The sequence below is a fragment of the Crotalus tigris genome, unplaced genomic scaffold (assembly GCF_016545835.1).
Source record: "Crotalus tigris isolate CLP2741 ecotype Arizona unplaced genomic scaffold, ASM1654583v1 scf7180000024473.799607, whole genome shotgun sequence".
NCBI lineage: Eukaryota > Metazoa > Chordata > Lepidosauria > Squamata > Viperidae > Crotalus > Crotalus tigris.
This window is the reverse complement of record NW_024100644.1, coordinates 232985-250440: the sequence shown is the minus strand read 5'-3', so window position 1 is coordinate 250440 and position 17456 is coordinate 232985. Positions and strand designations below refer to the sequence as shown.

Below are 17456 nucleotides of genomic sequence, written 5' to 3'. Positions count from 1 at the left end.
CAGTGCAATAACAAATAGTAATGGTGATAATGAATCTCCTTGAAATATTCCTCTCTTGATATTAACCTCTCCCAGCCTCTCACCATTGATCTGCAACTGTGTCTTCCATTGTGCCATTGATCTTTGCACAAATTTTCTGATGTTTCTACTGACTCCTGTTATTTCTAGGCACTTTATTATCCAATCATGTGGCAGAGAGTCAAATGCCTTTTTGTAGTCAATCCATGCCACATTCAGGTTGGTCTTCCTTTCTTGCAGTTTTCCAAGATCATTTTGTCTATTAGGAGTTGATCTTTTGTTCCTCTGCTATTGGGGCGGTTTCCTTTCTGCTCAGGTGGAAAGAGATTGTTTTCAACTAGATGCTGTTGTACTGCATCAGCTACCACACCAGTTAGTAATTTGAAAGTTGTTGGTAAGCAGGTAATTGGCCTGTAGTTGCCTGGTGTTGCCCCTTTTGCTGGATTTTTCATTATTAGGTAGGTTTTCCCAGTTGTTAGCCACTTTTCAATTTCTCCTCCTTGTAGTATATTGTTGAACTGCTTGGCAATGAGTGGGTGTATAACAGTTAGATGTTTCAACCAAAACCCATGCAGTTCATCTTCACCTGGTGCTGACCAATTTTTGATTTTCCTTGTTCTTTTTTCTACCATTTTTGTTGTTATTACTAGTTCTTTCATTTCAACTTCTGTTTTATTTGCATCCACCTCTTTTAACCAAGCCGCATCCTTGTTGTATTTCTTTGGGTTATCCCATATCTGCTTCCAGAACTGCACTGTTTCTTCCTTGTCAGGTACTGACTGATTCCTTGCAGTTTCTCCATTGATGGATTGGTAGAAACGTTTCTGATTGGATTGAAATTGGAGGTTCTGCCTATAGTTTGCAATTCGAGCTTCATATCTACTGATTTTCCTGGCTATAGCTGTTATTTGTTGCTTTATTATTTCCAGTGCTTCCTTGATCTTCCTTGTTTCTAAGTGGTATTTCTTTTTTTTTATTATTAAATTTTTATTCATAATACAATTAAAACAACAATGGACAAACATGACATTCCAGAGTGAATTTTTCTATCAGTTCCTATCATAGTACAAAAATTTTATACATTGTTCTTAACCTCTATATAAACCTCATCTTTTATACAATACAATTATATATACAATTATATGTACAGTTATGTATATCTTTTAATTCTACCATTAGTTTGAAGTCCGAGCAGTTCTTAATTCATACCAGCGGTAAAATTTGCCCCAGATTTCGAAGTATTTGTGTTCCGTTTTGTCTTTCATGATCATTGTAAGCCTGTCCATCTCAGCACATATTAGAATTTTATGCAGGATCTCTTCTTCCGTTGGGATTTCCTTGTTCCTCCAATTTTGAGCAAAAACCAGCCTGGAGGCCGTTAAAATGTGTAGCATTAAATAAAATATGCCTTTGTCATGTTTTTGCGTAGTTAAACCTAATAGAAAGAGTTCTGGTTTTGGTTCTACCGCTTGCTCTAATATTTCCTCCAACCATGTTTTAATCCTGTTCCAAAAATCACAAGCTCGCGTGCATTCCCACCACATATGATAGTAAGTTCCACTTTTCAAATTACATTTCCAACATTTAGGGGAGACATTGGTATACATTTTAGACAATCTTGTGGGTGGGAGATGCCATCTATAAAACATTTTGTAAAGGTTCTCTTTGTAAGAGGTGGCCAAAGTAAGCTTCTTGTTTCTTGCCCATAGTTCTTGCCATATATGCAGATCAAAATTAAGACCAAAATCCTTACTCCAATTCAACATAGTCACTTTTACTTGTTCCTCGTACGTTGCCTGATCTAGCAAATAGTAGTATAATTTTTTAATCATTTTATCCTCCGACCCCAAAATTATTTTATCCAATTCTATTGGTTCTAATTTAATGCCTAACTCTTTTTTGTCTTTCCGATATCTTGCCTGCAGTTGCAGGTATGCCCACCATTCTAATTCTATCCCTTCATCGTGGATGGTTTTCCTGGATTTCAATTCCCCTCTTTCATCTAAGATATTTTTATATGTTATGATCTTGTCTAATTGAGTAAATTTTGGGTGTACATATATTTCTAACGGTGAGATCCAACTAGGTACTTGGGTATAATTTGGTTGCCAAATTTTTGTCCATACATCAATAAGAGCTTGCCTAATATAGTGACTTCGAAAATATTTATGTACTTTATATTTATGATCTCATAATATGGCATGCCATCCTATTTGTAGGTCATGGCCCTCCAGACACAATAGTCTCCTATTTTTTAGTAATATCCAATCTCTTACCCATACTAATGCTGCGGCCTGGTAATATTTCTCCAAGTCTGGAAGACCAAATCCCCCCCTTTCCTTTAAGTCCTGTAGTAATTTTAATTTAATCCTTGCTCTTTTTCCTTGCCAGATGAATTTACACATCATTTTGTTCAAATTTTGAAAAAAAATATTGTCTAATTTTATAGGTATACATTGGAACAAAAATAAGATTTTTGGCAACACATTCATTTTAATCACCGCAATTCTGCCCATAAAAGAGAGCTGTAGGTTAGTCCAAATATCAAAGTCTTTTTGAATCTGTTCTATTAACTTATCATAGTTATCCCTTTTAAGTGTAGCGCATTTGGCAGTCAGTTGTATCCCTAAATATCTAATTTTATTTGTAATTTGAACACCAATTCTGTCAACCAATTCATTTTTCTGTATTTTAGTCATATTTTTGACAAGCATTTTAGTTTTTTCTTTATTTATTTTTAAACCTGCTATTTCCCCATATCTATTCCCATATCTGCTTCCAGAACTGCACTGTTTCTTCCTTGTCAGGTACTGACTGATTCCTTGCAGTTTCTCCATTGATGGATTGGTAGAAACGTTTCTGATTGGATTGAAATTGGAGGTTCTGCCTATAGTTTGCAATTCGAGCTTCATATCTACTGATTTTCCTGGCTATAGCTGTTATTTGTTGCTTTATTATTTCCAGTGCTTCCTTGATCTTCCTTGTTTCTAAGTGGTATTTCTTGATTAGGTATTCTTTGGTCTTCTTGTTCTTCAGCTTCTTTTCTTTCATCTGTTCTAGCTTGCTTGCATGTGATCTTAACTTGCTGATCTTATTTTCTAGTCTAACCTTCCATTTTTGTGGTGCACTGTTTGTTTGTTTTTCTTCTTTGTTGATTTTGCATCCCAGGTATTCAGTTATAACTGCAGCTGTGCTGTACATTAGTTGGTTTGTTTCTTGCAGTGAATTGGTGCTTATACTTGCTATTGCAGTATTTGCATCTTTTAATGCTTGTGCTAGCTGTTTCTTTGGAACAAGCTTCAATGCAGGCAGCCTTATTCTGTTGTTTTTGTGCTGTTCTAGATGCTCAGTTATTCTTTGTTTCAATTCTTTTATTTCTTTAGTTAGAGGGTTTTGTTCTTCCTGAGGAAGTGGTGCCTGGTTTCCAAATGAGAACAGTTGTATATCTCTGCTGGATTCCTTCACTGCCAACTCCCCCTGGTTTGCCTCTACATTCTGAATTACTTCTGCTAAGGCTTTGATTTCTTTGCCTGGGTAAACCTTTGCAGTTTGTCCAATTCTGTTTCTGTGAATACTTTATTTCGTATTATAAATCGGCGTTGATCTGCTAGTCTCTGTTCTGTTATTTCTGATTCTGGATGTTGTTCTTTCCAGAACTGGTGCATTTGTTTTAGATATCTTCTTCTTGTGGGACTTGATCTGTAGTAACAGATCATTATTTCTTTGTTTTTAATCATTGTGTATCTGCGACGGGTAGACACCTTTTCTTGCAGTAGTTCTGCAGCTGCTGGCCCTGGTTGCTCAGCCAACAGTCCTGAGTCCTGTAACCCATTTTTCACCAGATATCCAGGAACTCCAATATCTAGCGCGGACCTTGTTAACCCGGGTGACATCTGAGCCGGTATGGCATTGTGAAATTTACGTCTCACCATATTTTTATGTGAGAGACACTCTTTGTCTGACTCCTCTGATGAGACCTTTCCAGTATGGTTGAACCTCTGGTATAGCTGTTATCTTCCTCAGAGTACACAAGCCCCACAACCACATCAAGGTAGTGCTCACTGGGGGTTGTTATTATTATTATTATTATTATTATTATTATTATTATTATTATTATTATGGATCATCGCACAGTCAGCCAGATGTTCAGACTGGATTTGGCATTTTGTCTACCTATCGAGTCCTTACCCAGGACCTGGGATAGGCAGATGTGGATGTTTGATGGTATTACAGATATCGTTACAGGATGGAAGCAGTTCCTAGTAAGGCCACCTTTTGCAATTGACTGATAGCAAATTTGTCAATGCCAATGGCGTTCAAGTGGTGCTCCAGTTGTTTTGGGATTGCACCCAAGGAGCCTATTACTATTGGTATTACCCTTGCTTGCTTTTGCCACAGTCTTTCTATTTCTATTTGTAGGTCTTTGTATTTTGTTATCTTCTCCAGTTCTTTCTCGTCTATTCTGCTGTCTCCAGGCACTGCCACGTCCACTATCCAGACTTTTTTGTCTTTCTTATCGACAATTGTTAAGTCTGGGGTGTTATGTTGCAGGTGCTTGTCTGTTTGAATTCTGAAGTCCCAGAGCAGTTTAATTTTATCATTTTCTATGACTTTCTCTATTTTATGATCCCACCAGTTTTTGCTTACAGGCAAATGATATTTTTTGCAGATCTTCCAATGCACCATTGTTGCTACTTTGTCATGCCGCTGCTTGTAGTTAGTCTGTGCAATCTTCTTGCAACAGCTTACCAGGTGGTCCACTGTTTCTTCAGCTTCTTTGCATAGGCGGCACTTACTGTCTGTTGCTGTCTTCTCAATTTTGACTTTATATGCATTTGTCCTTAAGGCTTGGTCTTGTGCAGCCAGAATTAGTCCCTCGGTCTCTTTCTTCAATTTTCCTGCTCTTAGCCATTGCCAGGTCTTGTTATTATCTGCTTTCCCAGCTATTTTTTTCATGTATTGGCCATGTAGTGCTTTGTCTTCCCATGCCTCTATTCTGTTCTTCATTTGGTCTTTCTTGTAGGCCAGTTTGGTCTCTCCAGTAGTCAGTAAGCCTTCCTGATATACTAATTTCAGTGCATCTTCATCATTGTTCTTCAGATATTCTTCCAAAGCCATTTTTTCTTCTTCACCATCTGATGTACTTGTAGCATTCCACGCCCACCTATTTGCCTTGGTAGATAAAGTCTATCAATGTCACTGCGTGGATGAAGGGCATGATTCATTGTCATTATTTTTCTGGTCTGCCTATCCATTGCTTTTAGTTCTGCTTGAGTCCAGTCCACTATTCCAGCTGTGTACCTAATGACTGGGATTGCCCAGGTGTTGATTGCCTTTATGGTATTTCCTCCATTGAGTTTGGACTTTAAGATCTTCTTCACTCTCTTGATGTATTCACCTCTAATCTTTTTCTTGACTTCAGTGTGCTTGATGTTGTCAGCTTGAAGGATACCCAAGTATTTGTAGTATCTTCCTCATCCAGACTCTTAATGTTATTTTCGTGGGGCATCTTGATTCCTTCAGTTTTCACTATTTTTCCTTGTTTGATAGTAAGTGTGGCACATTTGTCCAAGCCAAACTCCATTACAATATCTTGGCTATATATACGGACAGTGTTGAGCAGCGATTCTATTTCAGATGATGTTTTTCCATACAGCTTCAGATCATCCATGTAAAGGAGGTGGGATAGTCTGGCAGATGTTTTTGATGTTTGATAGCCATGTCCTGAGTTATTCAGTATTGTTGACAGAGGAAACAGTGCAATAACAAATAGTAATGGTGATAATGAATCTCCTTGAAATATTCCTCTCTTGATATTAACCTCTCCCAGTCTCTCACCATTGATCTGCAACTGTGTCTTCCATTGTGCCATCGATCTTTGCACAAATTTTCTGATGTTTCTACTGACTCCTGTTATTTCTAGGCACTTGATTATCCAGTCATGTGGCAGAGAGTCAAATGCCTTTTTGTAGTCAATCCATGCCACATTCAGGTTGGTCTTCCTTCTCTTGCAGTTTTCCAAGATCATTTTGTCTATTAGGAGTTGATCTTTTGTTCCTCTGCTATTGGGGCGGTTTCCTTTCTGCTCAGGTGGAAAGAGATTGTTTTCAACTAGATGCTGTTGTACTGCATCAGCTACCACACCAGTTAGTAATTTGAAAGTTGTTGGTAAGCAGGTAATTGGCCTGTAGTTACCTGGTGTTGCCCCTTTTGCTGGATTTTTCATTATTAGGTAGGTTTTCCCAGTTGTTAGCCACTTTTCAATTTCTCCTCCTTGTAGTATATTGTTGAACTGCTTGGCAATGAGTGGGTGTATAACAGTTAGATGTTTCAACCAAAACCCATGCAGTTCATCTTCACCTGGTGCTGACCAATTTTTGATTTTCTTTGCTCTTTTTTCTACCATTTTTGTTGTTATTACTAGTTCTTTCATTTCAACTTCTGTTTTATTTGCATCCACCTCTTTTAACCAAGCCGCATCCTTGTTGTATTTCTTTGGGTTATCCCATATCTGCTTCCAGAACTGCACTGTTTCTTCCTTGTCAGGTACTGACTGATTCCTTGCAGTTTCTCCATTGATGGATTGGTAGAAACGTTTCTGATTGGATTGAAATTGGAGGTTCTGCCTATAGTTTGCAATTCGAGCTTCATATCTACTGATTTTCCTGGCTATAGCTGTTATTTGTTGCTTTATTATTTCCAGTGCTTCCTTGATCTTTGTCAGAATCCAATTATATTTCATCTTTAATTATCAAACATAGAAACTCCCAATTCTGCCTTCTCTGGATTCTGCCATAAGAGGGAGAGAAGGGGGAGAACAAAGGGGCTTTATGGCCCTCACTTCCTTCAGTACACTTCAAAGAGCTGAATGCTGAATGTGTGTTTATTGTAACCTCAAAGCGTTAGCACCAAAGAACCTTATCATAACAAAGAAGGTAATTGCCTTTCATGTAGTTATCTGAAGTCTCCATCCAGACGGAAGAAAGAAGAAAGGGGGTGGAATTGTGATACTTGAAACTATCACTGGAAGGGGGGTTGATTGGGTGGGACTACTGGGGAACCCCTTAAAACCTTGAATGGGAGAGCTTGAACCCCAAGTCCTGTCTAGCATGCCTGCAACCATTTTCTCTTAATAAAGGATTCCTGTTGGAAGAATTATTCCAAGAGTTCTGTCTTCTTAAGATGCAAAGTGGGGTGGGTCGTTACAATCTTCCTTGTTTCTAAGTGGTATTTCTTGATTAGGTATTCTTTGGTCTTCTTGTTCTTCACCTTCTTTTCTTTCATCTGTTCTAGTTTGCTTGCATGCGATCTTAACTTGCTGGTCTTATTTTCTAGTCTAACCTTCCATTTTTGTGGTGCACTGTTTGTTTGTTTTTCTTCTTTGTTGATTTTGCATCCCAGGTATTCTGTTATAACTGCAGCTGTGCTGTACATTAGTTGGTTTGTTTCTTGCTGTGAAATAATAATAATAATAATAATAATAATAATAATAATAATAATAATAATAATGATAATAATTATTATTATTATTACATTTCTAATTGTAGAGAAGTCTCTCTCTCTCTCTCTCTCTCTCTCTCTCTCTCTCTCTCTCTCTCTCTCTCTCCTCACTTTATTTTCTTTTATCAGATTTTCTCATTTCCCCCCACCACCACACTTCAATTGGAAAAGCAGCCCTATTCTGAGGTTGAAAAGATTTGTGGAACTGCTGTGAAGAATGGCTGGTTTTTGCCAAGCTTCAGATTCACTTCCTCTCACTGTGTCTCTTGCACAGTAATAGATGGCCGTGTCTTCAGCTGTGAGGCTGTTCATTTGCAGATACAGCTGGCTTTTGGCATTGTCCCTGGAGATGGTGAAGCGTCCCTTCACTTTGTCTGAGTAGTAAATAGTAGACGAACCAGAGCTTATATATGCCACCCATTCCAGTCCTTTCTCTGGAGCCTGTCTCACCCAGCTCATAGCATAGCTGCTGAAGGTGAATCCAGAGGCTTGGCAGGTGAGATGGAGGGACCCTCCAGGTCTTCTCACGTCCCCTCCAGACTCCACCAACTGGACCTCAGATTTGACACCTAAAATTGAAGGAGTTTCAGTGAGCTCTCCTTTATACAAGAATTAAAATGAAAAGAAACTGAATAGGTAAGAAAGAATTACCTCTGAGGATTGCTAGGAAGGACACCAAATTTAACCACAGGATCATTTTTGTGTTTTGTTCTCTCTACTGAATGGAGGGAATTGATAGGAAGGGATCCGGGAAAGTGCTCAAGCTTTATGTTGGTGGGTGTAATCTGAAAAGGCATATCATGGGGCTCTTTTAAAAGGGAAAATATGTCCTGATTTGCATATTGCTTGGGATAAAAGAGCCTCTTACTGCATTCATTTAAAGACATATTTGCTTACACCTTACAAATGTGATTTTGAGGGGTCCTTGGTGCTCTCTATTTTTTTTTTTGCAGAGTTTGCATTACAATGAAATATTTGCAAGAAAACCAAGTTCTGAGAGCACCAAGGACCCCTCATTTTTACCCTGAGCTACAAATACTTCCCATTATTGGTAACATGATTATTTTACTTCTTAGTTAATAGGACAGGTTTACTTTGCAGTAAGTAAGACAAAGGTTTGAAAAAATAACAGCACTTCTGGGAAGCAATTCAAGGTAACAGAGAATCTACTTGCTTTAAAATCTTGTTAATGGAAACATGTTACTTGACAAAATATAAAAAAGATTAACAAATCTGAGTTAGGAAGTTTGCTACTTGATTTCTTCCTTAACTTTTTGGTTTGTTTGTTTGTTTTTTGATTTCATTACTGGATAGTAGCTAATATGCTGAACAGTCACTAATCCTCGAAGAATGATTTGTCATCCACAGTATTTGGGTCCACCCAAGCACAAAGTCAAACCCAAGTCATATTATGAACATTCTCTCAGTTCAAAGAGAACGATAAATAATTCTCTTTATCTTATCCAAAATATGTGCTTTTTTGTTATTTGTTTTAAAATCAGACCTGGCTTCCCAGTGAGATTTTTCATCTTTCAAAAAGTTAAATTCCTTTGAGATCCATTGAGGCAACTTCTAAGCAAATGACAGAACATAGAACATTGAATAATAGAATTGGTAGGGATGTCCCTGCTCAAACAGGAGACCCTATACCATTTCAGACAAATGTTGTCCAGTCTCTTTTTTAAAGTGTCCAGTGATGAAACACCCACAACTTCTGAAGGTAAGCTATGCCATTGGCTGATTGCTCTCCTTGTTAGAAAATGTCTCCTTAATTATAGGTTGCTTCTCTCCTTGGTTAGTTTTCATCCATTGTTTCTTCTCTTGCCTTTTGGTGCTTGGGAAAATAGTTTGACCTGCTCATCTCTGTTGGAGTCCCTCAAATATTGGAGGGAAAGAAAGGAGCAGACCCTCATTTTCCAGATTCTATCTCCTTCCTTGGTTTCATACCAGACCAAAAAATTAGGTGTTTTAGACCATCCTTATTTTATTACATTATATTTCTACTGATGGAGTAGCATATAATACAGATCAGCTCTTCCTTGGAACAATGCTATCATGTCACCTCTAGTCAGTGGTGGGATTCAAATGTGTGAACAACCAGTTCTTTGTGTGGATGCTCTTCCAGAAGTCCATTCTTGGCCTGGGCAACAAAAAATTAGCTACTGGTTCTGCTGAAGTGGTGCGAACCGGCTGAATCCTACCACTGCCTCTAGTCCTTCTTTTCATTATACTAGACATACCCAATTCCTGTAACCATTCTTCATATGTTTTACCCTCCAGCCCTCTGATCAGATATAATCAGCCTTAGAAATGAGGCCATTTTTCTGAAGATCTGAATTCTTCCTTTATGGTGAATATGATTGAGTTTACACAATGCTAATCCTGGTGTGAGTGATGTGGAAGAGAGGGAGATGAGAACAGAAGCTGATTACAAATGAAGGATCTCTTAGACCAGGGTGTCAAACTGCCGGTGCATGGGCCAGACACATCATCCAGAAGCTCCGCCCACCCCATTGCCAGCAATGGCAAAAACGTCCTGATATGTTGCACGATGTCACGTGATGTCATGAGTTTGACATGTCTGTCTCAGACACTTGCACATTTCTGTAAATGTATATTCCACTCATGTTTGTGAGAATGCACAAAACCTATAATTTCTTAATAGCTAAATATATGATAAACTGATTTACAATAGAGAAAATAACAGAAGGAATTGTGCATGTTCGTTTTCTAATCTTGAAACATGAATAGACAATCATCCATCAAAAATTATTTAATATCTACATTAGAGAAAGAAGAGGATGACTTGTTTATTTATTTATTTGTTTGTTTAAAAGACTGTTTCTTTAAAAAAATAATTAAAAAGTATTTGTGTCCATGTGTGAATGCTTTTTTATCATCTGGTGATAAAACCAGTTTTCATGTGATATAGATTAAGCACCAGAGGCAGGAAAAGAAGCAACGGATGGAACCTAATCAAGGAGAGAACCAAACTAGAACTAAGGAGAAACTAAGAAGAGTTAGAACAATTAATCAGTGGAACAGCTTCCCTCCAGAAGTTGTGAGTACTCCATTACTGGAGTTTTTTAAAGAAGAGACTGGACAGCCATTTGTCTGAAATGGTATAGGGTTTCCTGCTTGAGCAGGGGGTTGGACTAGAAGATCTCCAAAGTCCCTTTCAACTCTATTATTCTGTTAATCACAGAGCAAAATCTACAGCTCTACAAGATGAGACAATAGGATTTATTTTATTCTTTTTTTCTTTTAATTTCCAGAAGTTGCGGGATTTCAATGTAGCAAAATTACTGTGGAGGATATCATGTCAACAAATGTAAGAAATGAATCCATATTTCTTCCTCTCTAGGAAAATAAACAGTTTTGTTTACACTTCTCATTTTATTCTGCAGCCATGGAAAATTCCTTCCACAGCAACTACAGAGAAGGTTCCATGCAGTTTATTTCAAGATTAGCTCATTGAACTTATTCCAAGATCCCACTTATTACAATACAGATTGATAAGGCCCTTCTTTGTTCTCATGTGTAAATTCAAACTTCTATGACCGAAACAAATTGCAACACTGCTCAGAGACAGAGAAAGTTCTTTTTTTGTTTTTTTTTTAAACCAACAAAACAAAACAAAACATAACACACATACACACACAGTGTATACTCCTCCCTTTTTTTAATAGCGATTTCATAACGGTAATCTATTATTTACATTCCCCCCTTATTCTTCTTTAGAATATTTGTCCTTGTTGCCCCATTGTTTCATTATTTGCATTTTTCTTCCTTCATACTATACTTCATACTAAGAATAATGCATATTATTATTACTATACATTATTATACACACATTTTCCACTTTTGACCTTTCCACGTTTATTCTCCTCTATTATTTCTAGTCTCCAACCAGTCATACCACTTATTCCATATTAGATAGTACTCTGTGTCTTCCTTTTCTTTTATCTCTTTTGTTAATTTGTCCATCTCAGCACAGTCCAGGATTTTTCTTATCACTTCTTCCAAGAGACAGAGAAAGTTCTTGATGGGCTTCAGATTCACTTCCTCTCACTGTGTCTCTCACACAGTAATAGACGGCTGTGTCCTCTGGTTTCAGATTGCTCATCTGCAAATAAAGCTGGCTGCGGGAATCATCCCTGGAGATGGTGAAGCATCCCTTGACTTTGTCTGAGTAGCGAATTGGAGATGAGGATCTACCAATATCTGCAACCCATTCCAGTCCTTTTCCTGGATACTGTCTTGTCCAGCCCATGTAATAGCTGCTGAAGGTGAATCCAGAAGCTTGGCAGGAGAGACGGAGGGACCCTCCAGGGCTTCTCACATCCCCTCCAGACTCCACCAACTGGACCTGAGATTTGACACCTAAAAAGAAAGATGTTTCAGTGATATCTCTTACATACAAGAACAGCAAATACTACAGAGAGGGCTGCAACAGAAACGTTACCTCCAAGGGCAGCTAGTAAACACATAAATTTTATCCAGAGAATCATGTTTGTTCCCTTGGATGAATGGAAGAGAATTGATAGGAGATGACTTGGCAAAGTGCACAAAATTTGTGGTGAGGTATGTGTAGCCTGAAAAGGAAATCCAACTGTCTTCTTTAAAGGGGAAACTGTCCCTCAATTTACATATTGATTGACATAAATGACCTCCCTAGTGCAGTCACCACGTTTTCCTTGCACGTTCCCTACACAGGGGAATTTTGAAATAACTTTCCAATTCTTTCAAAAGTGAAGCAGACTTTAAATTAGAGCAATTAAAAGAAAGACATTGCAGAATGTCACCACTTCTCAAAAAGGGATTCAAGGTAAGAGTTTTGAAAGGACATGTTAGAGACAGAAGCAGACTTTGTAACTTTATTTTCCTTCTCATATACCCTTTCGAAGACACTGAAAGGAGTTGAAGGCAGGCCAAGACCATTTTCTTCTTGGGTGCTATTTTGCAGGTCATTTTTATCCAGTATTTGTCCAGTGTTGATTTGCCAAGATGGGCAGCCATACAAATTGAAATAATAATAACTGTGATGCTAATACCAATGTTAATTAAAAATGTCACTGAATATAGTCCCTGGTGTTTGCGTAGGCCTCATAAACCACTTCATATTCTCTAAAGAATTCAGTTTACTCTATATTTATCAAAATACATCTGCTGTCACCTCAGACATGACTCTAGGGTGAGGCCACAAAGATGTTTTTGGAAAAAAGTACCTTTAGGACAACCATGGCTTGGATGATTGAGAATCTCCATTGATCTTCATAGTGAGGAATAGGTAGAGATGATAGCTAGATAGCTAGTTAGCTAGATAGCTAGTTAGCTAGATAGCTAGTTAGCTAGATAGCTAGCCAGCCAGACAGCCAGACAGCTAGATAGATAGATAATGGACGGATAGAGATATAGCTATTAAGTTAGACAGACAGACAGATAGATGATAGATAGCTAGATAGATGATAGCTAGATAGCTAGTTAGCTAGCTAACTAGCTAGATAGCTAGATAGCTAGACAAACAGACAGATGATAGCTAGCTAGCTAGATGATAGATAGATAAATGATAGATAGATAGATAGATAGATAGATAGATAGATAGATAGATAGATAGATAGATAGATAGATATTTAATGACACTAGTTTTATTTCCAACCCCAAACCCATCAGGCGCAGAGGCCATGGGATTTCATGTGACATTGCCCTGCACAAAAGAGTGGGTACAGGGCCTATTTTAATTTTCCAAGGAGATTCTTTTGGTCAAAATGTTTCCTCAATGTGTTAATGTGAGTATGGATATTGAGAAAGATTATCCTGAAGTTTCATTTCCTGACTTCTTCCACGATACCAAAGGACAATATTCCATTCCAGGTTTTTATTTTTATTTTTCCAGAAATCAGACTACCTTGCCGACAATGAAGGTGAAATTGGAATTTTCAAGCCATTTTCACAATTTCTGCAAACAAACTCTCTAATTGGTTACCTAGAAAAAGAGTCTTAAAGGTCTCCCTAGATGGTGATGAATCCTCATCGGCTGATCCAGGGTCTGGAGCTGACTTAAGTTGCAGAGCTGCTCTGAAGAAAGGAAAGAGGAAATTGTGGTCCCTTGAGAAATAACATTCCCTTGAGACCAGTTTGGTGAATTTCTAAGCATATCGGTTGGAAAAGCTCCGCCTTGGAAATATTGTTTGTATGCAGTGGTTTAATTTCCGTACCCTCCCGTGCCCCAGCAGCTGTGTGAGAATAGCGCCCCCTGGTGTTCAACATGACCAAGAGAGGCATGCACTACATTGTAAGAATTCTAAGAATTTTAAAGAAATTCTCAGAGGTGCTATGTGGAATGGGAAGTTTTTGCTTTGCTTCAAATTTACTTCCTTCTAACTGTGTATCTAACACAGTAATAGATGGCCGTGTCCTCTGGTTTGAGGCTGTACATTTGCAGATACAGCTGGCTTTTGGAATTGTCCCTGGAAGTAGTAAAGCATCCCTTCATTTTTCAGAGTAGTAAGTGCTGTATATATCTTTCCTGGAAACCCATTCCAATCCTTTCCCAGGAGTCTGTCTCACCCAGAACATGTTGAAGACACCAAAGTTGAATCCAGAGGCTTGGCAGGAGTGGCTGATGGAGTCTCCAGATCTTCTCCTGTCCCCTTCAGACTCTAGTAGCTTGACTGCAGATTGGACATCTAAAATGATAGGAGTTTCAGCGAGTTGAGCTGTATACAAGGATTAAAATGGAATGGTGTTGAATAAAGAGGATATAATTACCTGTGAGGATTGGTAGTAGGAACAGGTTTAGCCACAGGATCATTTTTGCTCTCTCTGACTAATGGATAGGAGCAGATAGGAAAGATCTGGAGAAGTGCACAATTTGTTTCTTGGTGGGTGCAGCCCCAAAAGGGAAACCATGGGGCTCCTTTAAAGAGTTAATTGTAACTAGATTTACATATATGTTTGGATAAAAGAACCCTCAATACATTCGCTTAGAGATTTCTCTGCACAGACCTTACACATGTGATTATCAAGTAAAGTTCCAGTCCTAACACAGGTGATGTCTTGCATACTTTATTTTTCTTTCCCTGTGATAACATAGTAGAAACCAAAGGCTTATAATAAAAGTATGGACAGTAAAAAAAAAAGATTTGAAAAACTTTGAAAAAAATATTTGAACAACCACTTCTGAACTCAGATACAGCTTTATGGAGCAGGCGATAGTCTCTTGAAAAGTGATATTGTCTTGAGGTATATTTGGTGATATTTTAAGCATCCCAGATCAAAAAAAAGTCTACTTTGGAAATGAGATACTATTTGTACACAATAGTTTTATTTCCATGCCTTGCTCCACCCTTGCAGTGGTGTGAGATTAGTGCTCAATGTAGTACAAGATGGCCAAAGGAGGCATGCAGCATATTCTAAGGTTTCAAAAAAAAAATAATAATAAATTGCAAAGCTTCTTTGTGAAATGGGCAGTTTTTGCTTTGCTTCAGATTCATTTTCAATCTGTTTTTTGTCCTCAGATTTATTTTGTAGTTGTTTTTTCCATTTCTTGTAATTTTCTCCCCACTAGGATTAAATCATGTTTTCTTGTTTTGTTAAGTTCTGTCTTTGAGTCTCTATTTTCAATTTTATGTCCATTTATTTGTTTTGTCTGCTCCTTCTCTGTTGTTATTTCCTGGAAGTTTTTTGTTGTTGTAGAGTTAACTTAGAAATAGATTGATATATATTTTCAAAGTTATTTTGGATTTCTTTGTGATTTGAACTCAGTGTTATTTGAGTTAATTGCAGTATTCTATATATTTCCTCCTGAGAGGTATTTATGTTTTCTTTGTGTGTTCTATCTACATATCTCTGATCCATGATGGCCAAAAGTTGAAGTTTTCCTTCTTTTCTACAAATAGCTTTAGAGCTCCGGTTAAATAGATATTTGTAATCCAAAGAGTTCAAAAAAGATTTTTTTCTAAAGAAAAGGGCACCTTTTTTCATGTATGGTGGACATGTAGAGAAGCACAGGTGTACTGGCGTATGGTCTGGGAATGGGCAATAGAAATGACTAGGCAAAACATTCTATACAAACCTGAGGCATTACTATTAGGAATACTAGAGAAAAATGTAAATAAAGAGGACACATATTTAATTATTCACGTGGTTACGGCGGCAAGGATACTATTTGCTCAAAAATGGAAAGCAATGGAAGTACCGAGTGAGGAAGTACTAATAAAGAAAATTATATATTGCGCAGAACTAGATAGGATAACTAAAAGATTAAAAAATCAGGAAGAAACATAATTTTATCGAATATGGAATACATTTTATAGATGGAGGGAAAAAAATGGAGGTCACAAATAAAGAGATGAGTTAAGATAGAGACCAGAAATGTATAGTTTGTATATAGATATATTATATGTAAATAATGTACAATATGGACTGAGATGTCAGTCAAAGATGATTTACCATGTTCAATGTTTTTAATCCTTTTTTTTCTTTGTACTCAATAAAAACTTTATTTAAAAAAAAGATTTTTTTTCTAAAGTTTATAATTCTTTCTTTGTCTGCAGCCCAGATTTTTTTTTGTGTTTTTTTTGTCACAGCTGTTCTTTGTTATTAAAGCTTTGAAGGTCACAAATAAGCTTTTCCCAGGTTTTGGCAAGTTCTCTATGGAAATCATAACTGTCAAAATCTTCATCCATCACTAGGTGTGAGCATCTATTTAGTTTTCAATATGAACAATGGTCTTTAAAATGAGAGTCTTAACCATTCAACAATTTTTAAACTTGTCCCAAATTAAATTTTAGCTTTCAAGTTGATAAATATATTTCACTACCATATATTTTGATCCTCCATGGAAATTTTAATTTGCCGCTTCCGTTTGTATAAGGGTGGGGCAAAAAAAAAAAAAAGAAGAAAAGAAAGAAAGAAAATAAAAACTCAACCAAAATATTAAATTTCTATAGCCTTTATACTATTGATTTTAATCTTCATTTATGTGATTGACTTATGCAGCTGCCCATCTCACTTTTACATGACTGAATAAAATAATAAAGAATGCTAATTAAGGAATACATTTTTTTTATCTCTAAAGATTTTTTGAGAGTAGAACTTTTCCCCATTGCTGTCACTTAGATCTCTCTCTCTCTCTCCCTCCTTAGTTTATGTTAGGTTTTTGCTTTGTTTCAGATTCACTTCCTCTCACTGTGTCTCTTGTGCAGTAATAGACTGCCGTGTCTTCAGGTTTGAGATTGTTCACTTGCAGATACAGCTGGCTTTTGGCATTATCCCTGAAGACGGTGAAGCGTCCCTTCACTTTGTCTGAGTAATAAATACTAGACGAACCGGAGTTTATGTATACCACCCATTCCAGTCCTTTTCCTGGAGCCTGTCTCACCCAGCTCATAGCAAAGCTGCTGAAGGTGAATCCAGAGGCTTGGCAGGAGAGATGGAGGGACCCCCCAGGTCTTTTCACATCCCCTCCAGACTCCACCAACAGGACCTCAGATTTGACACCTAAAATGGAAGGAGTTTCAGTGAGCTCTCCTGTATATAAGAATCAAAATGAAAAGAATCTGAATAGTTAGGGAAGAATTACCTCTGAGGACCACTAGAAAGGACACCAAATTTAGCCACAGGAACATTTTTGCCCCCTCTAATGAATGGAGGGGGCAAAGGATCTAGGAAAGTGCTCAAACTTTGTGTTAGTGGGCGTAACCTGAAAAGGGATGTCATGGGGCTCTTTTAAAGGGGAAATTGTGCCTCAATTTACATATCAGTTGAGATAAAAGAACCCTTCAGAGTGTTCCGTTATAGATTTCTTTGCACAGACTTTACACTTGTGATTTTCATAAAATGTTAAATAATAAGCTGCGTCCTCTGGTTTCAAGATGTTCATTTCCTACCAGAATTATTTTTTGGAGATGGTGATGTATCCTTTCCCTTTATCC

At 37.5% G+C, this 17456-nt stretch overlaps 1 protein-coding gene across 1 annotated transcript; it reads right to left on the bottom strand.

Moving 5' to 3' along the window:
- Nucleotides 1–7653: 7653 nt before the first annotated feature.
- On the bottom strand, nucleotides 7654–17226 carry LOC120303591. The gene is made up of 5 exons (XM_039333323.1): nucleotides 17105–17226; nucleotides 16702–17022; nucleotides 14089–14237; nucleotides 8170–8233; nucleotides 7654–8087 (listed from the first exon to the last, which is right to left on the bottom strand). The coding sequence occupies exons 1-5, from the start codon at nucleotides 17148–17150 to the stop codon at nucleotides 7654–7656; spliced, it is 1014 nt and encodes a 337-aa protein (XP_039189257.1). The 5' UTR covers nucleotides 17151–17226.
- Between the last annotated feature and the right edge of the window lie 230 nt (nucleotides 17227–17456).

Excerpts from the sequence above, each read along its gene's own strand:
- LOC120303591 (XM_039333323.1), bottom strand. The coding sequence starts at position 17,150 with ATGTTCCTGTGGCTAAATTTGGTGTCCTTTCTAGTGGTCCTCAGAG. Across the intron at positions 14,238-16,701 it reads AAGAGACACAGTGAGAGGAA|CTCAACTCGCTGAAACTCCT; the intron begins GTGAATCTGAAA and ends CCTTGTATACAG. Across the intron at positions 8,088-8,169 it reads CTTCCTAGCAATCCTCAGAG|GTGTCAAATCTGAGGTCCAG; the intron begins GTAATTCTTTCT and ends CTTCAATTTTAG.